Here is a 19190-nt window from a genome sequence, read left to right on the forward strand (position 1 = left end):
CATCTGCCACAAGCTGCACAAAACACCGAAATCAGGAGTGATGGTCGTGTGTGGCGGAAATTGCGCAATTGCGCACTCCTCGCCAAAATTGGCAGGCAGCATGAAGGGCGAAACCACCGCGCGCTACGTCGCGACGTGCGCCATTAATACGCTCGGAGGCGCTGGCAGGTAACTACCGTCGAGGAGGGGGGCACTGTTCATGAGTCACGGCAGTGCGCGACGATGCCTCACCGCAAAGTGTACGCGGCGACGGACGAGCAGGTGGTGGCCGCGGAGGAGCCCGTCGACGCGAGAGCCAGTCTCACCGCCGTGCAGTTCCAGGTCCGCAGCACGCTGCGGACGACGTCCAGCCGCAGCCTGCTCAAGGCCTGCAGACGCCTCTACCGCCGCAGCGCGCGCCCCGTGGCCAGGCTCTACAAGCGGCTGCCCTGGACCACGAGGCAGACCCTGAGCGTCGCCGTCAGCCTCTACGCGGCGCTCTACGTGCTGCTCACGGTGCCGTTCCGCATCGCCTTCTACTACGACCCGTTCCGGCGCCAGGAGGAGCAGAGCGTGCACCGGTGGACGCCGGAGCTGAGCATCTTCACGCCCCTGGACCTCGTGGCCGACGTGATCGGGCTGCTCGAGTTCGTGGGCTTCTATCGCGTGTGGAAGGACTCGTTCTCGCAGCTGTCGGAGGAGGTGAGCTTCGAGCTGGGCAGGAAGCTGACGAGAGACGCCAACCGGCTGAAGCTGCCCAAGGCCTTGGGCCGCACAGCGTCGGGCACGGGTCTGAGGAGAGGGAAGGCCAAGTGGACGCTCGCCTCCATCAAGCCCTTGTCGTCCATCTCGGGGGCGGACGTCACCAAGTCGCACCGGAAGTTCATTTGCGTGCGCAACGTGCAGCTGGCACTGGAAGTTATCGCGCTCGTGCCGACCGACGCAATAGCAGTCGCGACTGGAGCCTACAATGCGCTGCACCTGACGCGGATTACGAAGCTGTGTCGAATCTACAGGATACGACACTATCTCGAGCGAGTGGCTAATATTTACTCGGATCGTGGGTGGGTCCAGCACCTCTCCTCTACAGGCATTGATAGTCTCGTGCGCAATATCGGCTTGTGCGCCGGAATGTGTCATTATGTGGCATGTGGTTACATGCTTCTCGCACATGCTCAATGTGGCGTTTCTCTTGAATATTGTGACGAGAACGTGGAGACAAGCTGGGCCGTGCGAGATCGCCTTTTCGGTGCAACTGTAGCCCGGAAATACGCCCGAGCACTGTATTGGGCGTCCAGGACGATAGTTTTACTCGGGTATGACGACGCTACTCCCGTCTCGGATGCTGAGACGGTGTATGCAGTGATCGTGATGCTCATGGGCGCGCTCTTCGGAACGTCGGTGCTGGCAACCTTTCTTTTTATATTTCGAATACGGAATGCACGATATGCAGCGTTCGCGACACACGTAGATAATGCCCGTGAGTACATGCACTCGAAAAACATCACGCATGCTGTTCGGCGGCAGGTTACTGCGTATTTTAGCTACTCGTGGAGTACCCACCACAGCCTTGACAGCGAGGAAGCACTGCGTATCATGCCCAAACACTTGCAGTCAAAAGTTGTCGCGACCCTCAAGGCTACCCGCGTCAAGCAGGTGTGCTTTCTCATGAGAGAAAGCGTTGAATTCATCAACCTGCTCGCGCTCGCACTAGTGCGCCGCGTGTACTCGCCTGCCGACCAGATCACCGAGCCCAAGTTTAATGCGCAAATGTTCTTTGTTATTCGTGGGAAGGTGGTGCTTTCGGCGTTCAATGGACATAACCCTAAGGAGTGCCAGACAGGAGATTTTTTCGCCGACAGCTGCCTGTTGTTCCCGGAGAAGTATGAGGAAAAAGCCGTCGCGAAGACATTTTGCGAGCTGTATGTCCTCGCCAAAGCCAAGTTTGATGTAGCCATTACCTTTTCACACAGGGGTAATGAAGTTGCTGTTCGTGCCCGAATGACCGAGACATTGGAAAAGTACGCAACACAATTGCGCAAAACGAAGAAATTACTGGGATTGCGCGGTGGCCATGGAAGTGGTGGCAGGAACTCGCACGGCGGAAGCACGCATAGCACTGCCGATGAAGCGTATTCCAGCGAGATGAAGCGTCGTGTAAGTTGGCGGCTCCCCGGTTCAATTTTTCGTGTGTACTGGGAAACTGCTCGTTTGATCGCTGTTGTCTACGTCGCCTTTGAGGTGCCTTTCTTCTCTGTATTTATTGCGATGTCCGATGACCAAGACATGTTTGCTGAGCAGCCCGAGTTCGGCGTGCGTTATGCATTGACATTATTGGTGGAGGTGTTTTTTGCTGTCGATCTTGTCTTGCGTTCACGATACTTCGCCTTCTTGGATCAAAGCGTTATGTTGGAAGTCACGCAGCCAGATCTCATTTTTGCTGCTTATCAGAGTAGCGGGTTCTATGTGGACCTGTTGGCATGGCTGCCTGTTGGTGTGGTGTTGGATTCGCATCCGATCACTGCGGCACGAGGGCGCTTATCGCTCATTCGATTGCTTCGTCTACTACGAGTGCGCGAGATGCCCGGTTTGCTCCGTAACATTAGTGATTACCATGGTGTGAGCTCGAAAACCCACCTAGTCGCCTCTCTACTGCTGGGCGTAACACTGATGCTGCACGTTGTTGGCTGCGTGTGGTTTGAAATGGCCTGGATTGCACGGGGGTCAACACTTGAAGAGGCCAGTTCGGAGTTAATGTCGGAACTGTCGCGTGAGGACTGTCTTCAGCAAGCCACGCTATTTCAAAACTGTTCGTGGGTAGAGTTTGATTGTTATGCTCACATTGGAGCTGTTTTTCCTGCAGAAGACGCATCTTCCATGTACAAGTTCTCGTTCGCCTACTTACGCTCGGTGTATTGGGCCGTTGTGACGTTGACTGCAGTAGGCTACGGTGACATCGTAGCGTATTCAACTGCTGAGAGCTACTTTGCAGCGTTGTGGATTTTTGTGGGAGGCATAATAAATTTCGGGGTAGCGGGAGCGATGTCAAGTACGATTTCGAACGTGATGGCAACACGACATCACCACATTGAGAAAATGAATACGCTGAACAGTATTCTGGAGCGTATGGACATCTCAGAGAAGCTAAGTGGCGAGATTCGACGCTTTTATCACCATCAGTTTGTGGAGCACAAGCATGCCTACGAGTCCCAGTTGCTATCTCACTTACCTGATCAGCTTTGCTACCAGATATCATCCTTGTTGCATTCTGAAGCCGTGAAGAACGTACCACTTTTTGATTCGGGTAGCGCGGAGTTTCTCCACGAGATCACAGGCAAATTTCGACATCACAGTTACCAGCATGGAGAAACAATTTGTTTAGAAGGTGATGTTTGCCGCGAGTTCTTCGTTTTTCTGCATGGAAGTAAGATTAATATGTTTTTCCGCGTACGAAAGGTACCTGTTCGTGCACTAAACGAAGGCGAGTGCTACGGTGTCAGCGAATTTTTGCTACGGAAAGCACATAGCGCCACACTTGTAGCGGCATCTTTTGTCCAGGCGTCTGTTATGACTCGTGAGCAATTCGACATCATCCAACGCAAATTTGCCAGCGATCTCAATGACATAAAAGAGGAAGCTCAAATTATGTGGTTGGATCAATACAACTCTATGCGGCGTGTTTTACACAATCTCGAGCGCCTTAAACTTCAGCCTCACATGATGCAAACATCCACTCTTTTCTGTCAACACGACATCACGACGATAGCGCCCGCGAAGAACGGTGGTAAAAGCGGGAGACGTGGGGTTCGTGATATAGATGCCGCTCGCGGCACGATCACGAGCATTTGGAATGCTGTCATCACATGCTGGAATATCTACAACGCCATTTTTGTTATTTTCCGGATATGCTTTCACGCACACCTCCAATTCTCCAGAGGCTTAAGCACCGTTGTGTGGCTTGCTGATGTCGGCTGCGACTTCTGTTTCGCGTTTGATATTTACCTACGCCTTTACTATTTTGGAAACCCGGAGGTAGGCTTTGAAAACCTTTTGAGCAGACACGAAAAGGATACCCATTATCTTCATAGCTCGACATTTAAGTGGGACCTGATTGCATCGTTGCCACTTTATGTACCAAAAGCTAGTGGTTCAGTGGTTGCCAGTCTGTGTCGACTACCGCGACTTGTACGCTGTGTGGATCTTTTCGTATACCTGGATGATGTAATAGTTCAGATTCAGCAACACTTCGCGTCTCGCAATGTGTCGGCTTATTTGAGCCCTGCTAAGCTGCTGATTATTCTTGTGTTGGTAGCACACTGCGTCGGCTGCATTTTCTTCTTGATATCCGAGAACGAATGTGTGCACGTTGAACAATGCTGGATGGCTCAAGACCATTTGCTGCTTGAATATCACAACTCGATTCCGATTCTCTACGCCAAGTCATTTTATTGGGCAATTACTACTTTATTGCTCGTGGGCTCACGTGAAAGTGTCCCTCGTGATGCAGCTGGTACGCTCTGGACAGGGCTTACTTGCTTGTGCTGCACATTCATCATCGGTCACATCGTGGGGGAAATTTCCGAACTCATTCTCGAACTCGGCAAGGAGGCCAAGGAATACAAGAATCGAATCGCCAGCTTCGACAGCTTTGCAAAAGAGCACGAATTGCCTGAGAACCTGCGTGAGCGTATCGGGTTTTTCTTTCATCTCCAATTTGAGCACACGGAGGGACTTGATCTACATAGCACTGTGCAAGATCTCTCTGCAAATCTTCGACTAAAACTTATGCTGGAGATTTATGGACAATCCATTGCATTGTTACCTATCCGAAGCTTTTTAACAGGGCTACAGATCAACAACCTGGCGCTACGTATGCAGTCGGAGCTGTTCATCCCAGGGGACGATATCTTGGTGGAAGGTACTTTTGGAAGTCGTCTGTGCATAATGCGGAAGGGGCTCGCGGCTGCGTTTTGGACAAACTCAGTGACAAACGTGGCTGTTCTTATGGAAGGCGCACTGTTCGGCGAGGTTGCCTTTTTTCTCTCTAACCAGCGAAGGCTAGCGACAGTGCGGGCGACTACCTCGTGCGAAGTGCTATACGTGACCAAGCAAGATTGGAAGGAGCTATGGACGACTGACGGTGACTTATCGGACGCCCAGGTACAAAAACATGCTCTACACGCTATCCTTGACTGGGTTCGTGGTAGACTCTTGCGTTACCAGCGGAGTAACCTGCGAACGGCCAGTAGAGCTAAACGTCTTCTTGCAACCCGACAGAACGAAGCGTGCCCCAGTTCCAATGCTTCGACACCAAAATCGGGTTTGCCAGGAGCTCCAACTATCATCCGACCGCTTGCTTCGACGAAGAAAGCGAGTAGCAGAGTGTTTTTGCCCTCCGAAATCCAGTTGCTTGAGAAGAAAACGAAATATCTTCTGACAAAGACCGATGCCCTTGCATCTCAATATCGGGAAGCTCTTGGTGCATTGCAATCGCGGCGACGGGCGTCCTCAGTGATATCGAATCGGAGTACACGCCACAGTTTTTCACGAGGAAAGGTGCATGGGAATTCGAATGATGTATACCGAAGTGTTATCGGAGATAAGCCTCGTCCAGTCGGCAGCAAAAGTAACGACGTGGCTGATATCCACATGATTCAATTCATCGTAGATCTCAATCCGGTCAACAAGCTTGTGCGTGAGAGCCTACAAAACAAACACGTGCGCCGACTAGAAACGGAGAGCTGGGCACGGTTCAAGATCCTAGCAGCCGTGCGACACACTGTTGACACGCTACTGGATGATCTCATTCCACCTGACGAAACTTTTACACGTCCAAGGTCAAGTGTGAAGGGTGAGAATGATCAGCGTCCACAAGTTAGAATCCACCCATCTCGAGGCCTCGTCAAACGGCAATCGTCCTATTCGTTTCAAAATCCAAGCCAAAGTACCCCAGCAGAAGACGCCAGTCGAAGAGCTATGGCGCTTGACAATGCAGCTAAACTATCAAAAGTTGCGCATAGCATTGGGCTGACAGGTTCTGGTGAACAAAATGATTCCCTTCGTAAGCGGCGATTCTCTGTTGTAGTCATGCAAGCGGAGATACAGAAGCAGCGTGATCTTTCAAAAGATGCCAAGACAGCGACTACCCATAGCGGTATAAGACGGAGTCACTCGTTGCCGTTGTTTGGGTGCAAGTATTTTCAAGGTTTGACGCACGAGGGTAAAACAAATTTGAAGATGCTAGATGGAGAGGCATGGAGGGGAAATATCGATTTTGCTATCATACAGCGGTGCCAGCGTCCGCAATATGCCACACAACTTCGACTGTACCACCAGTACCGCCAGTGGAAAAATCCAAATTTTACCCCGGGTACTTCTATGGCGCAAGTCCCAAGCATGGTCACTGTCGCTAAACGGCTCAGCGACGTAAGACCAGTTACCCCTCAGACGCGTGGAAGTTTTCAGTTTCTGGACCCGATTCGTCGGACCAGCAATGGCCAGCGTCCTTCATTGATGGGGATAAAGTTCCAACTAGTGAATGAGCGCACAGATATTCTTGACCCTACGTCGAGAGCGTTCCTCAGACGAATCAAGGAGCTCGGCAAAATATGGGACATTCTCATGCTTGCTGTAGCGATTTACCATCTCACAATTACACCGTTCAAGGTTTGCTTTGCGACTGATTTGACTGAGCTGCCACATTCTATTCTGCACACTTGGTCAGGATTTGAGATCTTTATGGACATCCTGTGCGTCATGGACTTGAGTTACAGATTCCGGTACGCTTCGTTGCCAGTTCACAGCATGGGCGCCAACTTGGTAAACTCAACCAAAGGCGGGTTTCAACGAGTTTTTCTGTCAAACCCAGCTCTTCGTGCCGACATTTTAGCCATGTTGCCGCTAGAACTGCTACTTTTTGCCGGAGAAGTCCGAGTGCCGCTAGCGTATACGACCTTAGCCACGGAGGTGGCTCAGAATGCTTGGTGGACCTCACGCTGGTTATTAAGGTTGAATCGCTGCTTGCTTGTGCAGCGTATTGAACCGCTCTCGGAGAAGCTGTTTCAGTACCTGGTTTATGACTGCAAAGTGCCAGTAAGTGATGCAGCATTATACTTTGTGCGGGGCTTGGCATCATATCTCGCGATGGGGCATATTTTGGCCTGCATTTGGTTCATAACGAGCGAACACGCGTTCCATCATTATGGTACATCGTGGCTATCAACATCTGGAATGCTAACCTACATTGCTGATGCAGTTACAACAGTCGAGGAAACAGGGCGAATGCTCACCGAGCAGGCTACAACTTTCTGCTTGGATAGCACATCGCTGTCGAGAAAGTACTTGAGGTCCTTGCTCTTCTCGATGGAGTGCATCTCGACTCTCTTCTATGGCGATATTCTCTCAATGAACCCCCTGGAGCTCGTAGCGGAGATTGTGATCACGCTTTGGAGCATCTACATTTACGGCGCCCTTGCAGGTGCTCAGGGCGAACTACTAAATGCCCGAGCACGGCGTAAAGCTGATTTCGAACAGAATTTGGGCGAGCTCCAGCATTATTTGGTGCAAAACGAGGTACCGAAGAAGCTCAAGCGTCAAATCAAGTCTTACTATGCGCGGGTATGGCGTCGACGTAAAGGAGAGAGTGAATTTGCTGCTGTGATGAACGTCTCCCGCCTTCTGTACGAAGACGTTGTGTTGGCCACTCTTCGAGGTTTTGCCACAAGGGTTGCGGCATTCCGGGCGTTAGATGAACATTTTCTTCGTGGTTTACTGGTTTGCTTGCAATACGTGGTTTGCTCCGAAGGTGAAGAAGTCACCGTGAAAGGTGACGTCGACCACAGCATGTATTTCATCGCCAATGGTCGTATCCTGGTAAAACTCGACGCTGCTGAGTCCATTCGTGAGCGCGGCGAGTTTTTTGGCGAGTTAGCGCTGCTCTATGGAATTTCTCGCCTTGAAACGTGCGTAGCGCTCACTCTCACTGAGCTATATCGGCTCGACCAGCAACCGTACGAAGAGCTACTGCAGAACTTTCCGGAGTATCGGGAACGCAATAAACTAGATTGGACGAGCTGCAACGCTCCGGCCCCCGACCGTAATATGCTTGAGGCATTGGTGCGGTATTTCCAGAGTGGATCCACGCAAAAATCCACGACAGGAGTCCCGCACCTGGATACCCCTATAGTACCCTTCCTCAATGCTAACGATGTTGTGGCAAACGCTGAGCGCATTAATGCCGACGTGCCGTACTCGCACATTTACAAATTCATGATGAATTTGCTGGCGCATTTACACCGAGTTGATCCGTTGGAGGCACGAGATCTCGTACTTCGCGGGCGTGCTGGGGCTCGCAAACAGTTGAAGACGCTGCTAGGTTTACCTACGTCGCGCGAAGAGATAGCACGCAAGCACATGCCACCTCCGCCTGTTGGCATCGAAATGGTTAGCTCGTATCGGTCTCGAGGTGACGACGAACCAAACGCTCAGTGTACAAGTGTGACGACGGCCGTGAGCACGAAAGCTGGTGCTCACACCCCGCTGTTGATGCATAGTATATCTTACTCCAATCTGACAGGTTAATGTTGGCGAATGTCAGCCGACTGCGAGATTCACTGGGCTGTTCATAGGGTCAACGAGACCCACTGCAGCAACATAGCACGTAACTCACGTCCTGCTCGATGTTTGATACCCGAGTCTGTCAAAACTAAAGCAAATAACAAAGCGACCATTGTTGTGCGTGTAGTTCATCACTTGGACACGACAATGGAATGTCTACAAATTGGTCGACGTCACTGATTCGACTGTTCGTTGCTGGAGTTTCGCGGATTCCAAACTTAGGCAAGTGGTGAGCTTTATTTTGGCGCCGGAGCTTGCCATAATCCCGTGGACAAATGCGACGTTGAAACACGGTCCAGCCCATTTTAGTGCGTCCCAGCGTCCACTTCGACACAAGCAGTGCATGCTGCGAACATGATCAGAGGAAGCGCGAGGAGTAAGGGGAGTGCGAGAAGCAAGGTCAGCAGGAGCAGTGAAAAACAATCATGGATACACTCGCTCACCAGTAAATCTGCCGGTCGTGTCCACACTACATTCAGTCTGCACACCCGGCTAACAAAAGTTCTTGCAGAGGACCGTCAGGATGCCTTCGACCCGCACTCGACGGTCGTGAAGATGTGGGAGCAGTCCCTTCTGTTGTGTTTGCTGCTGGAAGCCATCCTACTGCCTTATATTCTAGCATTCCAGCCGGAGGTTGTGGGAGGGATCTCGATATTTTTCGTGTTGATCATTGTGTGCGAACTCGTGTTCACGGTGGACTTGTACGTTCAAGCTCACATGGGCTACTACTCAGACGGCAACCTGATTCGAGACAAGAAACGAACAATACGCCGATACGTTCGCTCTCGACATTTCGCACTTGACGTGACAGCTATTCTGCCTATCCAGATTTTTGTGATAGGTTTCCCCCGCGCCGTGGCGAAGCTATTGTTCGTGACGTTTCTTCGATGGTCACGGCTGCCGCACCTTGTGTCAAGTCTTGACGAGTTCTACGCGAAACAGTTTGTCGTGCTCAAGCTTTCGAAGGTTCTCGCATCTACACTCTACCTAGCCCATGTTTTGGCTTCCATACGATACAGCTTTGGAGAAGACACGAGGCAAAGTGATCCATGGCTTCCTGCGAGCTCGCTGTATCATCATCTCCCGTTGCATAGACACTATTTGGCATCACTATTTTGGAGTGTTGGAATCATGACCGGCCTGTTTGAGGGAGAGCTGCCTCGACACAACACGGAGTTTCTGTTTACGATTCTGGTAGCACTGTGTGGATTCTCGATGTTCACGACGTTGTGTGCAACGATTTTCGTGATTTCTAAATGCGAAAATGGCAACACAGAAGCGGTAGGGGCACGCATCAACCAATTGGTGCACGTTCTGTCCTTCCACCACGTCCCGGACAACCAACAAGCCCAAGCGATCGAATACCTTCAGGTAGGCTTTGCATGATGCTCGTATGATCGCGGCGGGCTCGGGATGCTGGTAAGCTTGAACTGATAGCTCTCTGTGTGTTTTTAGCGCTACTACACTGACGCGGAGTCGACAGACCGCGAGACTGCAAAACTTTTATGCCCTTCAATAGCCAACGATATTCAAGTAGAACTTCTGAAGCCAACTATTGCCGAGGTCTCGATCTTTGGTGGTTGCAGCGATCAGTTTATAGTCGCCATTACAAGCCTTTTGGAGATGATAGCCGTGCCGGCTCAGACAACACTGTTTTCAATCGGAGATCATGGCAACGCTATGTACGTCGTTCATTCAGGAGTGCTCGCCATTATTGTCAAATCGGTGACGGTGCGGGAGATTCGAAAGGGCTCGTGCTTTGGAGAGCTATATGCGTTTTCGAAGTTCCCTGCCAGGCCACTGTGATGACGACAACTTATGCGATCTTGTACAAGCTTTCGAGGTTTCACTGCGAACGTGTGCTCGAAGGGTACCCGGACTGTGCTTCTGTGATTGCCGTCCACGTGAAGTCGATGTTCAAACTGTTGAATATCAGTGAAGAGAACATAGGGAACAATGCCTCGACTTCGATCATCACCCCGAGAACATTAACTTCGCGTCGGACTTCTGTTACAGCTGGAAAATCAGCGTTAGCTGGAGGACCTACACTACTTACAGTACCGTCGAGGAGAGACAGCAAGGTGATGCCTTCACGACGCGAGAGCATTACGCAAAAACTTGCAAAAGCCACTGGAGTTATTGGTCCTTTGCGACGGGATATTTCGCAGTGGAGTAAGAGAAGCATGCGCAGCGAGCGTATTCGAGATTCTAAGCCAGACGCCGCGCTCAGTGCAGATACATTTCTCTCACCAGCGCTGAGATTAGATACCGATCCGGCATTAGGCTCCCAACTTCCTACGACAAACGCGACTCAGCAGGGCCCTAATATGGGGTTGATATTCGAGCGCCACGGGTTATGGCGTCTTATTTTACTTCGAAAATGTATCGACCACCAGTCTGCAGTGCGCCTGTGGTGGCTGGTTCTGCTGCTGTCAAATTTGTGCTACAGTTGGCTGTTGATCCCTGTCCAAGTCACTTTTCCATTGTGGCAGCGACCGACATGGGTATTTCAAACAACTGACGCCATTGCAAACATTGTCTTGCTGTTTGACCTAATTTTAAACCTGAATTTGTCCTTCATGGCTGACTCCAACAAAATTATGGATCCAAAACTGAGCATGAATCGCTATTTAAAAAGGGATTTTATTTTCGACCTGATTTGCGCTTTACCCTACGAATACGTTCAGATGGTAAAGTATGGGCTCATGCGCCTGCCACGCCTCCTACGAGTATTTCATCTGAAGGAGCAGTTAAAAGAAATCGAGAATTTTATCCAGCTAAATAGCCGGCGACAATTGCTGCTTTTCATCATTTTACTCATAATGATGTTTCACGTGGTGGCCTGCATATACTTTGGTATTTCTTACATCGAGGGTTTTGACCCTGATGAAAACGAGGCGTGGGTCTGCCCCACTAGCCTCTGTTTGCGCAGACTGAACGCAACTCACATGGAGAACTGCAACGGCACAATCCTTAACGAGAGCGTGAACCGAGATGGGTTAGAAGAGCTCACCGCCATGGAATACTTCCGTTCGCTGTACTATGGTGTTGGGGTGCTGGCATCACCAGGAAAAACTGTCGAGCCGACAAGTGTTAGGCAATTGGTCGCTGCACTCATTCTGATGCTGGGCGGGTTTTTAATATCGGCCATTGTGGTGGACAACGTCCAGAAACGCTTCACTGCTTCTGCCTTCGAGCAGAAACAGTTTTTCGAGACCAGCACTCGTATTCAACTGTTTCTCCGCCGACATAAGGCCCCACTTGCTATCCATCACCGCGTCAAGTCGTTTCTGGATTACTGGTGGTCTTCGCACCGTGGTGCGGTAATACGCGAGCTACTGGCTGATCTCCCTCGATCGACTAGATTAGAGCTACTCCGAAGCATTTGTATGCCAGTTCTACAGACTTTGGCGCTACTGCAGGGCGTACGTTCCGTTCGGGACAAACTCGAGGAAATCCTGGTTGAAAATGCTGAATTCATTCTATATGGCCAGGGTGAGACGGTGTACCGTCATGGCGACTACGTTACTGGAATGTTTTTCCTACTCGAGGGAGAGGCTAGCGTGGTGAAAATGGGAGGGCCACCGTCTGAAGTTCCTCCTGGTGGCTTCTTCGGCATAGCGGCACTTACCCAGAAGGAGCGGGGAGAGGGATACACGGAACACGTGAGCGCCAACAAAGGCTGTATTCTGTTGTTTGTTTCTCGAGAACAGCTGCAAGCTATGGAGGCAATTTTCCCTGTGTTGAAAGTTGAGCTTCTTGCCCTTGATCAGCGCCTGCTCAGCATGGCTTGAGTGTGAACACGTATAAAGAGACAGAGAACCAGATTGAAGTCCCATCACGTGTATTTCTACACAAGATTCTCTCTGGGCTAAGGCAGTTGAGCACGGTTGTATACAATCCCGACTCGGTATTCATTCTGATGTGGGAAACGTGGGTGTTCATGGTAATGACGACGCAGTGGGTATTGGTGATTTTTCAAGCGTGCTTTCCGTTGGAAGGCGGCCACAAAGATGCTGATGCGCTTATAATTTTTCTAGAGATCTCTTTTGTTTTGGACATGTACATCCGTTCGCGACTAGGATACTATGAGTACGGAAACAAAATCATGATCCCACAGCGTATTAAGCGCGAGTACTTGAGGTCCGGAGCTTTCGTATCGGATATTGTAGCATTGCTACCTCTTTATGCTATTAACTGGAGGCTGCCTGTTGAAAAGCGGTGGGACCTAGTCAATATCAACAAGCTGCTGCGATTATTTAAAGTTTCTAGACAATTGCACGCTCTGGAAACACGGTATCTTAAGCGCACAACTGAGCTCCGTCTTTTTAAATTGCTCTACTATACATTCATGCTATCGCATTTTCTAGGCTGCATGTGGTTCAATTTCGCATCGAAGGTGGCGTTCCCTGATTTTGCTACTAGCCCAACGAGCAAACAGACAGCTTTTGGCGATAACCTATGGCTACCACCTAAAATGCTGGAGCATGGATCTCACATGCTACAGTATATGGCATCTCTGTACTGGTCGTTTGGATTAATGTCATCTTCAGGTGAGTCGGAATACCCACAGACCACTGCTCAGTGCATTTTCAGCGTAGTGACAATGACCTCCGGCGTCTTCCTGTTCGCGTATGTGATCGGTAACTTCACCGACATAATTGAACTCACGAGCTCTGAAAACAGAGAATTCAACGTCAAGATGGGTGCAGTACGACATTTGCTAGACCACTTTAAGATGCCAACTGCTCTGCAAGAGCGGGTCAAGACATTCCTATTGTTCAAGCGATTCCACACAATCACGCAGGAGCATCTGCTCGGTCAATGCCTTCCGCCGTCTTTGCTCACCGATATCCGCCTCGTGTATCTAAAGCCTATGATTAACAAAGTGGACTTCCTCGCTGGGATGGAGACGTCTATCACTCGAATACTGGTTTCCCAGTTCACGCAGGTGTTGGTTTCGCGGGGTGAATTTGTTGTCAAGTACGGTGACAGTGGGAGCGACATGTTTTTCATTTTTACGGGTATAGTCGAGGTGCTGCTGCCCTCGCGGATAGCCAATCGCCCGAGAACTACCTTCAAAGCAGTTGCCAATGTTTTGGTAAATCGAAAAGGAGATGGAGACAGCAGCGCGCCAAGCCAGGTTGGCCCTGTGATGCCTGATATTGGTAGAAGTTTGCAGCGAAACAACGTACAAGGTGAGCTGAAGAAGGTGACTGAAATTTCGGCGGGCAGTTATTTTGGCGAAAACGCACTCTTCACCGACGAGCGACGTGACGTGTACATCAAGGCTCAGACATCCTGCATCCTGTACAGACTGTCTCGTGAGTCACTGGATCTTGTGTTTGACAGGTACCCCAAATGGGAGCAGAAAGTTTTGCGCATCGCTAATATCAACCGTGAGCAGGTACGCCTATCCCGGCTTTCGAGTGAGGAACAACGAAGAGGAATGAATAATGCTAGTGGAAAAGTGCTGTCCCGATCTGACATTGTAAATGAAAATGCTGAGAGCTTGAAGCTGAAACGAAACCATACAGGGTTGCAGCACAGCAACACTGGACATGGCAAACAGACAAGCGTGAAGCTGACACGCGTACTTAGTCGGTTCGTTTTGAAGCCTCTTCTTGCATTAGGCGATGGACTCATTCACGGGGTCGCCGTCCAAAGCACTTCCACTTGTTCTGGGTGCGCTTTATCGTGTGGTGCACCACGTACGTCGCTATCATGGTACCTTACGAGCTCACGATGGATTCGATGCAGCGGGAAACCGTAGCGGCTGTGTTTGTGAATACTGGAGGGCTATTATGCGAAGCTGCCTTTATCCTGGACGTGTGGTTTAGCTGGCACGTGCACAGATCACCAGAGTCGATGGAGCTTTTGGTCGTAAAGCTCCGTAGTGTGTACATGAAAGAGCGGATGATCTGGGATATCCTCGCGGCGATTCCTTTCTACGAATTTCTGTCTGTTTACGACTGCAGCGCGAAGTTTAAGCTGCTACGATGCATCAAATTCTTAAATCTTGGAAGCTACCTGTCTGAGCTAAACCGCCGCAGTGTTGCTAGTGAAGTGACTCGATTTTGGCACGTGTGGATGCTCTATTTGCTTGTGATCTACTAGGCTGCATGCGCGTATCTGGCTGTATCTATGGAGGTTGGGAGTGGGAAGGGTGGCTGCCATCGAAGGAGCTAGTGATCACGAACCCGAAGAACCCATCCAACGAGCAGCTTACCCTCCGTCTTTTGCGTGGCTTGTTTTTTGCTATGGTGGCCTTCGTCAAGAAAGCCTACTGCCCAGAGCCTGAAACTGGATCGGTCTATGCCTTCCACATCGGAAAGTTGTTTGTCGGCCTCATCGTCATGTCTTACGTTATCGGTGAGCTTGCAAGTCTTTTCATTTCGTACATCGGCCTCGAGGTGAACTTCCGCAAGAACTTCATTGCTGTCGAGCTGTACGTGGCACGATTACGCCTAACTGATAGACTCAAAGCGCGAACATACGTCTTCATGTCATCATTTTGGTCGTCTCATGCCGGCGTGAACTACGGCGACCTTTTGGCAGAAATGCCGCGTGATATTCGTACAGCCTGCGTGCTTCACGTATCCAAGAAACCACTTACTTGGTTTATCATGAAAGTCGTCGCACCTATTTGTTGGGAAGGAGGCCAAAGCATTGACGCGTTCACACGATCTCTGGCGGAGAAACTCTGCTTTGAAAGCTACCCCCGCGATGAACACTTCGTGGCCGAAGGCAGCATTGTTCGAGCCATGTACTTTGTGCTTAGAGGTCACCTGAATATGCACAGTCGGCTGCTGTTAGACCATCCAGTTGGTCTTCGAAGCGGCAGCTACTTTGGAGAGCGTGGGCTGTTAGGTTGCAGTGTCAGCATATACACTGTGCATACCGTTCGAGCCTGTGATATTCTTTCTCTAAGTTCTGAAGCATTTGCTCAGATACTACAAGAACACCCCTTTTCACGGCTTGCACTCAAAATTTGCGCTCGTGCTTACAAGTATCTCAGGGGGGCAGCATCTCGCCTCCTGCTCGAGAAATGACATGGAGGAGCACTGGGGATCAGCTCTTTTACTTGCTTTACAAGCAGTTCGAACGAACCCCCAGCCAACCCCGACCTCTAGTCCGGAGTTAGCTGAGAAGCCCGACGAAGAGGTTACTTCGAACCCGGAGCTTACAGCGATATCCTCCTTTCAAACCGAGACGGTGGCTTCTTCTGATGACAGGTATTCGGAGAGTCTACACTCCCTTCAACGCCAAAACAACATGAATCATTCAACAGCACGTGAGGATACTCAAGTTCCCCACAGCACTCATTCGGAGTTTGAAGAGCAGGAGGCTCACTTGACCACAATGGCCAAGGCCCTGAATACAGCCCGCGAGTGCTTTGAAGCGTTTGCCCCCTTGCTTCACATCGTGCTCCCGACTGATCCGTTGGAATGGAACGCGAGGTTCAACGCGCCCAGTGTTGGTTAGCCAAACGCATTCGATTAGAGCGGAAAAGTGACCTATTCACGCCGCAACTCATCTTTCACAACGGAACAGTTAACACCCATGCCATTCATCAGTCGCAATGATGGTGATGAACACCCTGACGCATTGTGAGAAAGGAAGAAATCTTATGGATGAAGACGATAAGTGGACATGTTGATTCCCCCCGGCTCAGTTCGGTGATCGCGTCGACCGATCCCTGTTGACGAAATCATTAGTCTCGTCATTCGATCTAAGACGCCGAACTGCTACATGTACAATGGTGGGCCTCCGGTGGTACCGCGCTTCACTCTTAGTACGAAGAGGCATGCATGACACCACCGTCCATGAATGTGATAACCGAGTGAAGGAAGGCCCTGAAGCTAATCCACGACAACATTGCAGAGATGATAAATTGATTCGGACATCTGTTCTTGAATAAGTAGACCGAGTAAGCAATGTCTAGGCTCTGTTCTGCGTGCTTACCCTGAGTGATAGCAAAAGAGACTCATGTCAATTCCGATGCCGTGTTGGAACTATCCATGCTAGACTTTACACTTGGAGGTTTTTGATGGAATGGATACTTCGCTTGACGACGAAGACCCAGAAGCAGCTCTTCAATATGAAGCTATAGCCGAGATATCTCGAGAGCCTGCTTCTTGTGGGCGGGTGCAAAACTTGCCGCCTTTAACTTGATATCGATGAGCTCCGTGGTGAGCTACATGGTCTCGAGACCGTAGCCAAGCTACTCAAAATGACGAGCAGATTTGATGATCTGCATCGGGTCATTCTCGAATTTGCATTCTCAAGCACATCGAGATACCAAAACATTGCCCAGCGCTCCTCCAGCTCAAGAGCACCTCGACGGAAATGAAGATCTTTCTCCCTCGTCTTGCGGTGTTAGCAGTTGCACTACAAGCAGCGTCTGCCAGCTGTGTGGTTACTGGTGAAACTCAAGGCTCGACGACGACCGGGACCGTCACGAGCTACGACGATGGCGCATCTGCCGCTGAGACCACCAGCACTTTGAGTAGCGCGTCTGCTGAGGATGTCGCTGTGAGTTTGGCCGTAGTGGATCCTGTGATCAACTGTGCCGACCTTCTATCCGTGAACATCACGTCGATCGGTGGCACTGGTAGCAACGTGACGTCGGCTACGGAAACCACCAGCGACGGCGTTTTGTACTGCGTCGTCGAGGGTTCGCTTCCCCCTGCGATCACGTGGGAAGTGATGCTCCCTGTGTCGACGTGGACGCAGCGTTACATGCAGATCGGGTGTGGTGGCCTCTGTGGCTCCATCGAGATGTCGGTCGGTGCTGCCGATGGTTCGGAGGCAGTCGACAATGGCAACTTGGCCATGGGCGCGACGGACATGGACGGCGGCACTGACGGAACCTTTGGTCTTGTGGAAGGCAAGCGAGTGGCCTTCGCGTACGAGGCTCAGCACTGGACGGCGGAGGTGGCCAAGGAGCTCATCAAGAACTACTACGGCCAGGAGCAAGAGTACGCCTACTTCAACGGGTGCTCCGACGGCGGGCGCGAAGCTGTGATGGAGGCCCTAAGGTACCCGAACGACTTCAACGGCATCATCGCCGGCGCGCCAGCTATGCTTTTCACCTTCCAGAACAGCTTCCACCACGGCTGGTTGTCGGTCAGCAACACCGACCAAGACGGTGACCACATCGTCCTGTCGGACCGCTTAGATATCCTGCACGATGCCGTTGTCAACGCCTGTGACTCGCTTGATGGAATCGAGGACGGTTTGTTGTCCGATCCGCGTGTGTGCGACTTCGATGTGTACAGCATTCAATGCACTAACGACGCCGATAACTCAACCTGCCTCACGTCTACGGAGATCGAAGCCGTGGCCAAGTTCTACTCTGGTCCCATTGACGCCGACAGCGGGGACCACCTCACGGTTGGCGAAGTGCAGTTTGCCTCGGAATTGGGCTGGTCGGGCGTGTTCGTCCCAGATGCCGCCACCGACACGATCATGAGCACCAGCACAGCTCTTGCTGCCATCAAGTACCTCATCTTCGACGAGTACCCGGGCGACAACTACACGCTGGCCGACTTCGACTTCGCCAACTCGACCATTGATCTCCTGCGCGCGCGTCACCCGCTGTTGGATTCCGTGAGCGCCGACCTGACGGCCTTCGAGCAGGCCGGCGGCAAGCTCATTCTGTGGCATGGCTGGGCTGACCCGCAGATCTCGCCGCGCACCACCATCGCTTACCACGAGGCGCTGCAGGCCCACATGGGTGCTGACGTCGTGGAGGGGTTCGAGCGCCTGTACCTGCTTCCTGGAGTCTACCACTGCGGTGACGGTGAGGGCCCGTCGGACATCGACCTGTTGACCCCCATGATGCAGTGGATCGAGGAAGGCGTGGCGCCCCACAAGGTGATCACAAAGTCCGCGGACAGCGATAGCACCAGCACGTTCGGCCAGTGGGTGAGCTCCAGCTCGGGCAGTACCCGTCGCAGACTCTCAAGCTCTTCTGGCTCGGGGGCTTCGACCAACGTGACGCGTCCAGTGTACCCGTACCCCGCCGTCGCCAAGTACGTTGGCACCGGTTCCATCGACGATGCCGCGAATTTCGAGGAGGGAGAGCCGCTGTACACGAACCTGACGGGGTACTGGTTGGGGCAGGACTTCTTCAACCCGTTCACGCCCATCGAGGGGTAGACTCGAGAGTGAGATAGGTAGATCCTCGAGATTACACCCTATTATCGAAGCATGATTGCTACATTGATCAACCAAGACGCACAAGAGTGAACTTTGATGCCTTAAATCCAAATTCTGCGTTGTCATACTCAAAAGCGCAGATGGTCAAAGGTTGGAAGTACGAACGCCTGAATTCCGCTACATCGAAGTTGTTCGTTCAAGATCGTAGTAGCAAATCATAAAAGTGCATTGTCAGGGCGAACGATAGAGAGGGCTTGACATCGCAATACCTTTGCACTATATATGCTAGTCTACTGAAATAGTGCGTATTACAGCCTCCGTTATGATACCCAAGAAGTGGGCCATCAAACATGCTTGATTATTTCAAAGTAGAATTATGATTGTATTTAAAAACGCTTTTTCTCGATGTTCTTTTAAAAATACAAACAAAA

General features: G+C 51.1%; 1 protein-coding gene across 1 annotated transcript; it reads left to right on the plus strand.

Annotated features, from left to right (window-relative positions):
• Positions 1–222: 222 nt before the first annotated feature.
• Positions 223–18759, plus strand: IUM83_02502 (Voltage-gated Ion Channel (VIC) Superfamily; the record flags this gene model as incomplete). Its single annotated transcript, XM_067926427.1, has 3 exons — positions 223–1954; positions 14713–15043; positions 17007–18759. The coding sequence occupies 3 exons, from the start codon at positions 223–225 to the stop codon at positions 18757–18759; spliced, it is 3816 nt and encodes a 1271-aa protein (XP_067796682.1).
• Between the last annotated feature and the right edge of the window lie 431 nt (positions 18760–19190).

This window comes from Phytophthora cinnamomi (assembly GCF_018691715.1).
Source record: "Phytophthora cinnamomi strain GKB4 chromosome Unknown Contig16, whole genome shotgun sequence".
Lineage (NCBI taxonomy): Eukaryota > Oomycota > Peronosporomycetes > Peronosporales > Peronosporaceae > Phytophthora > Phytophthora cinnamomi.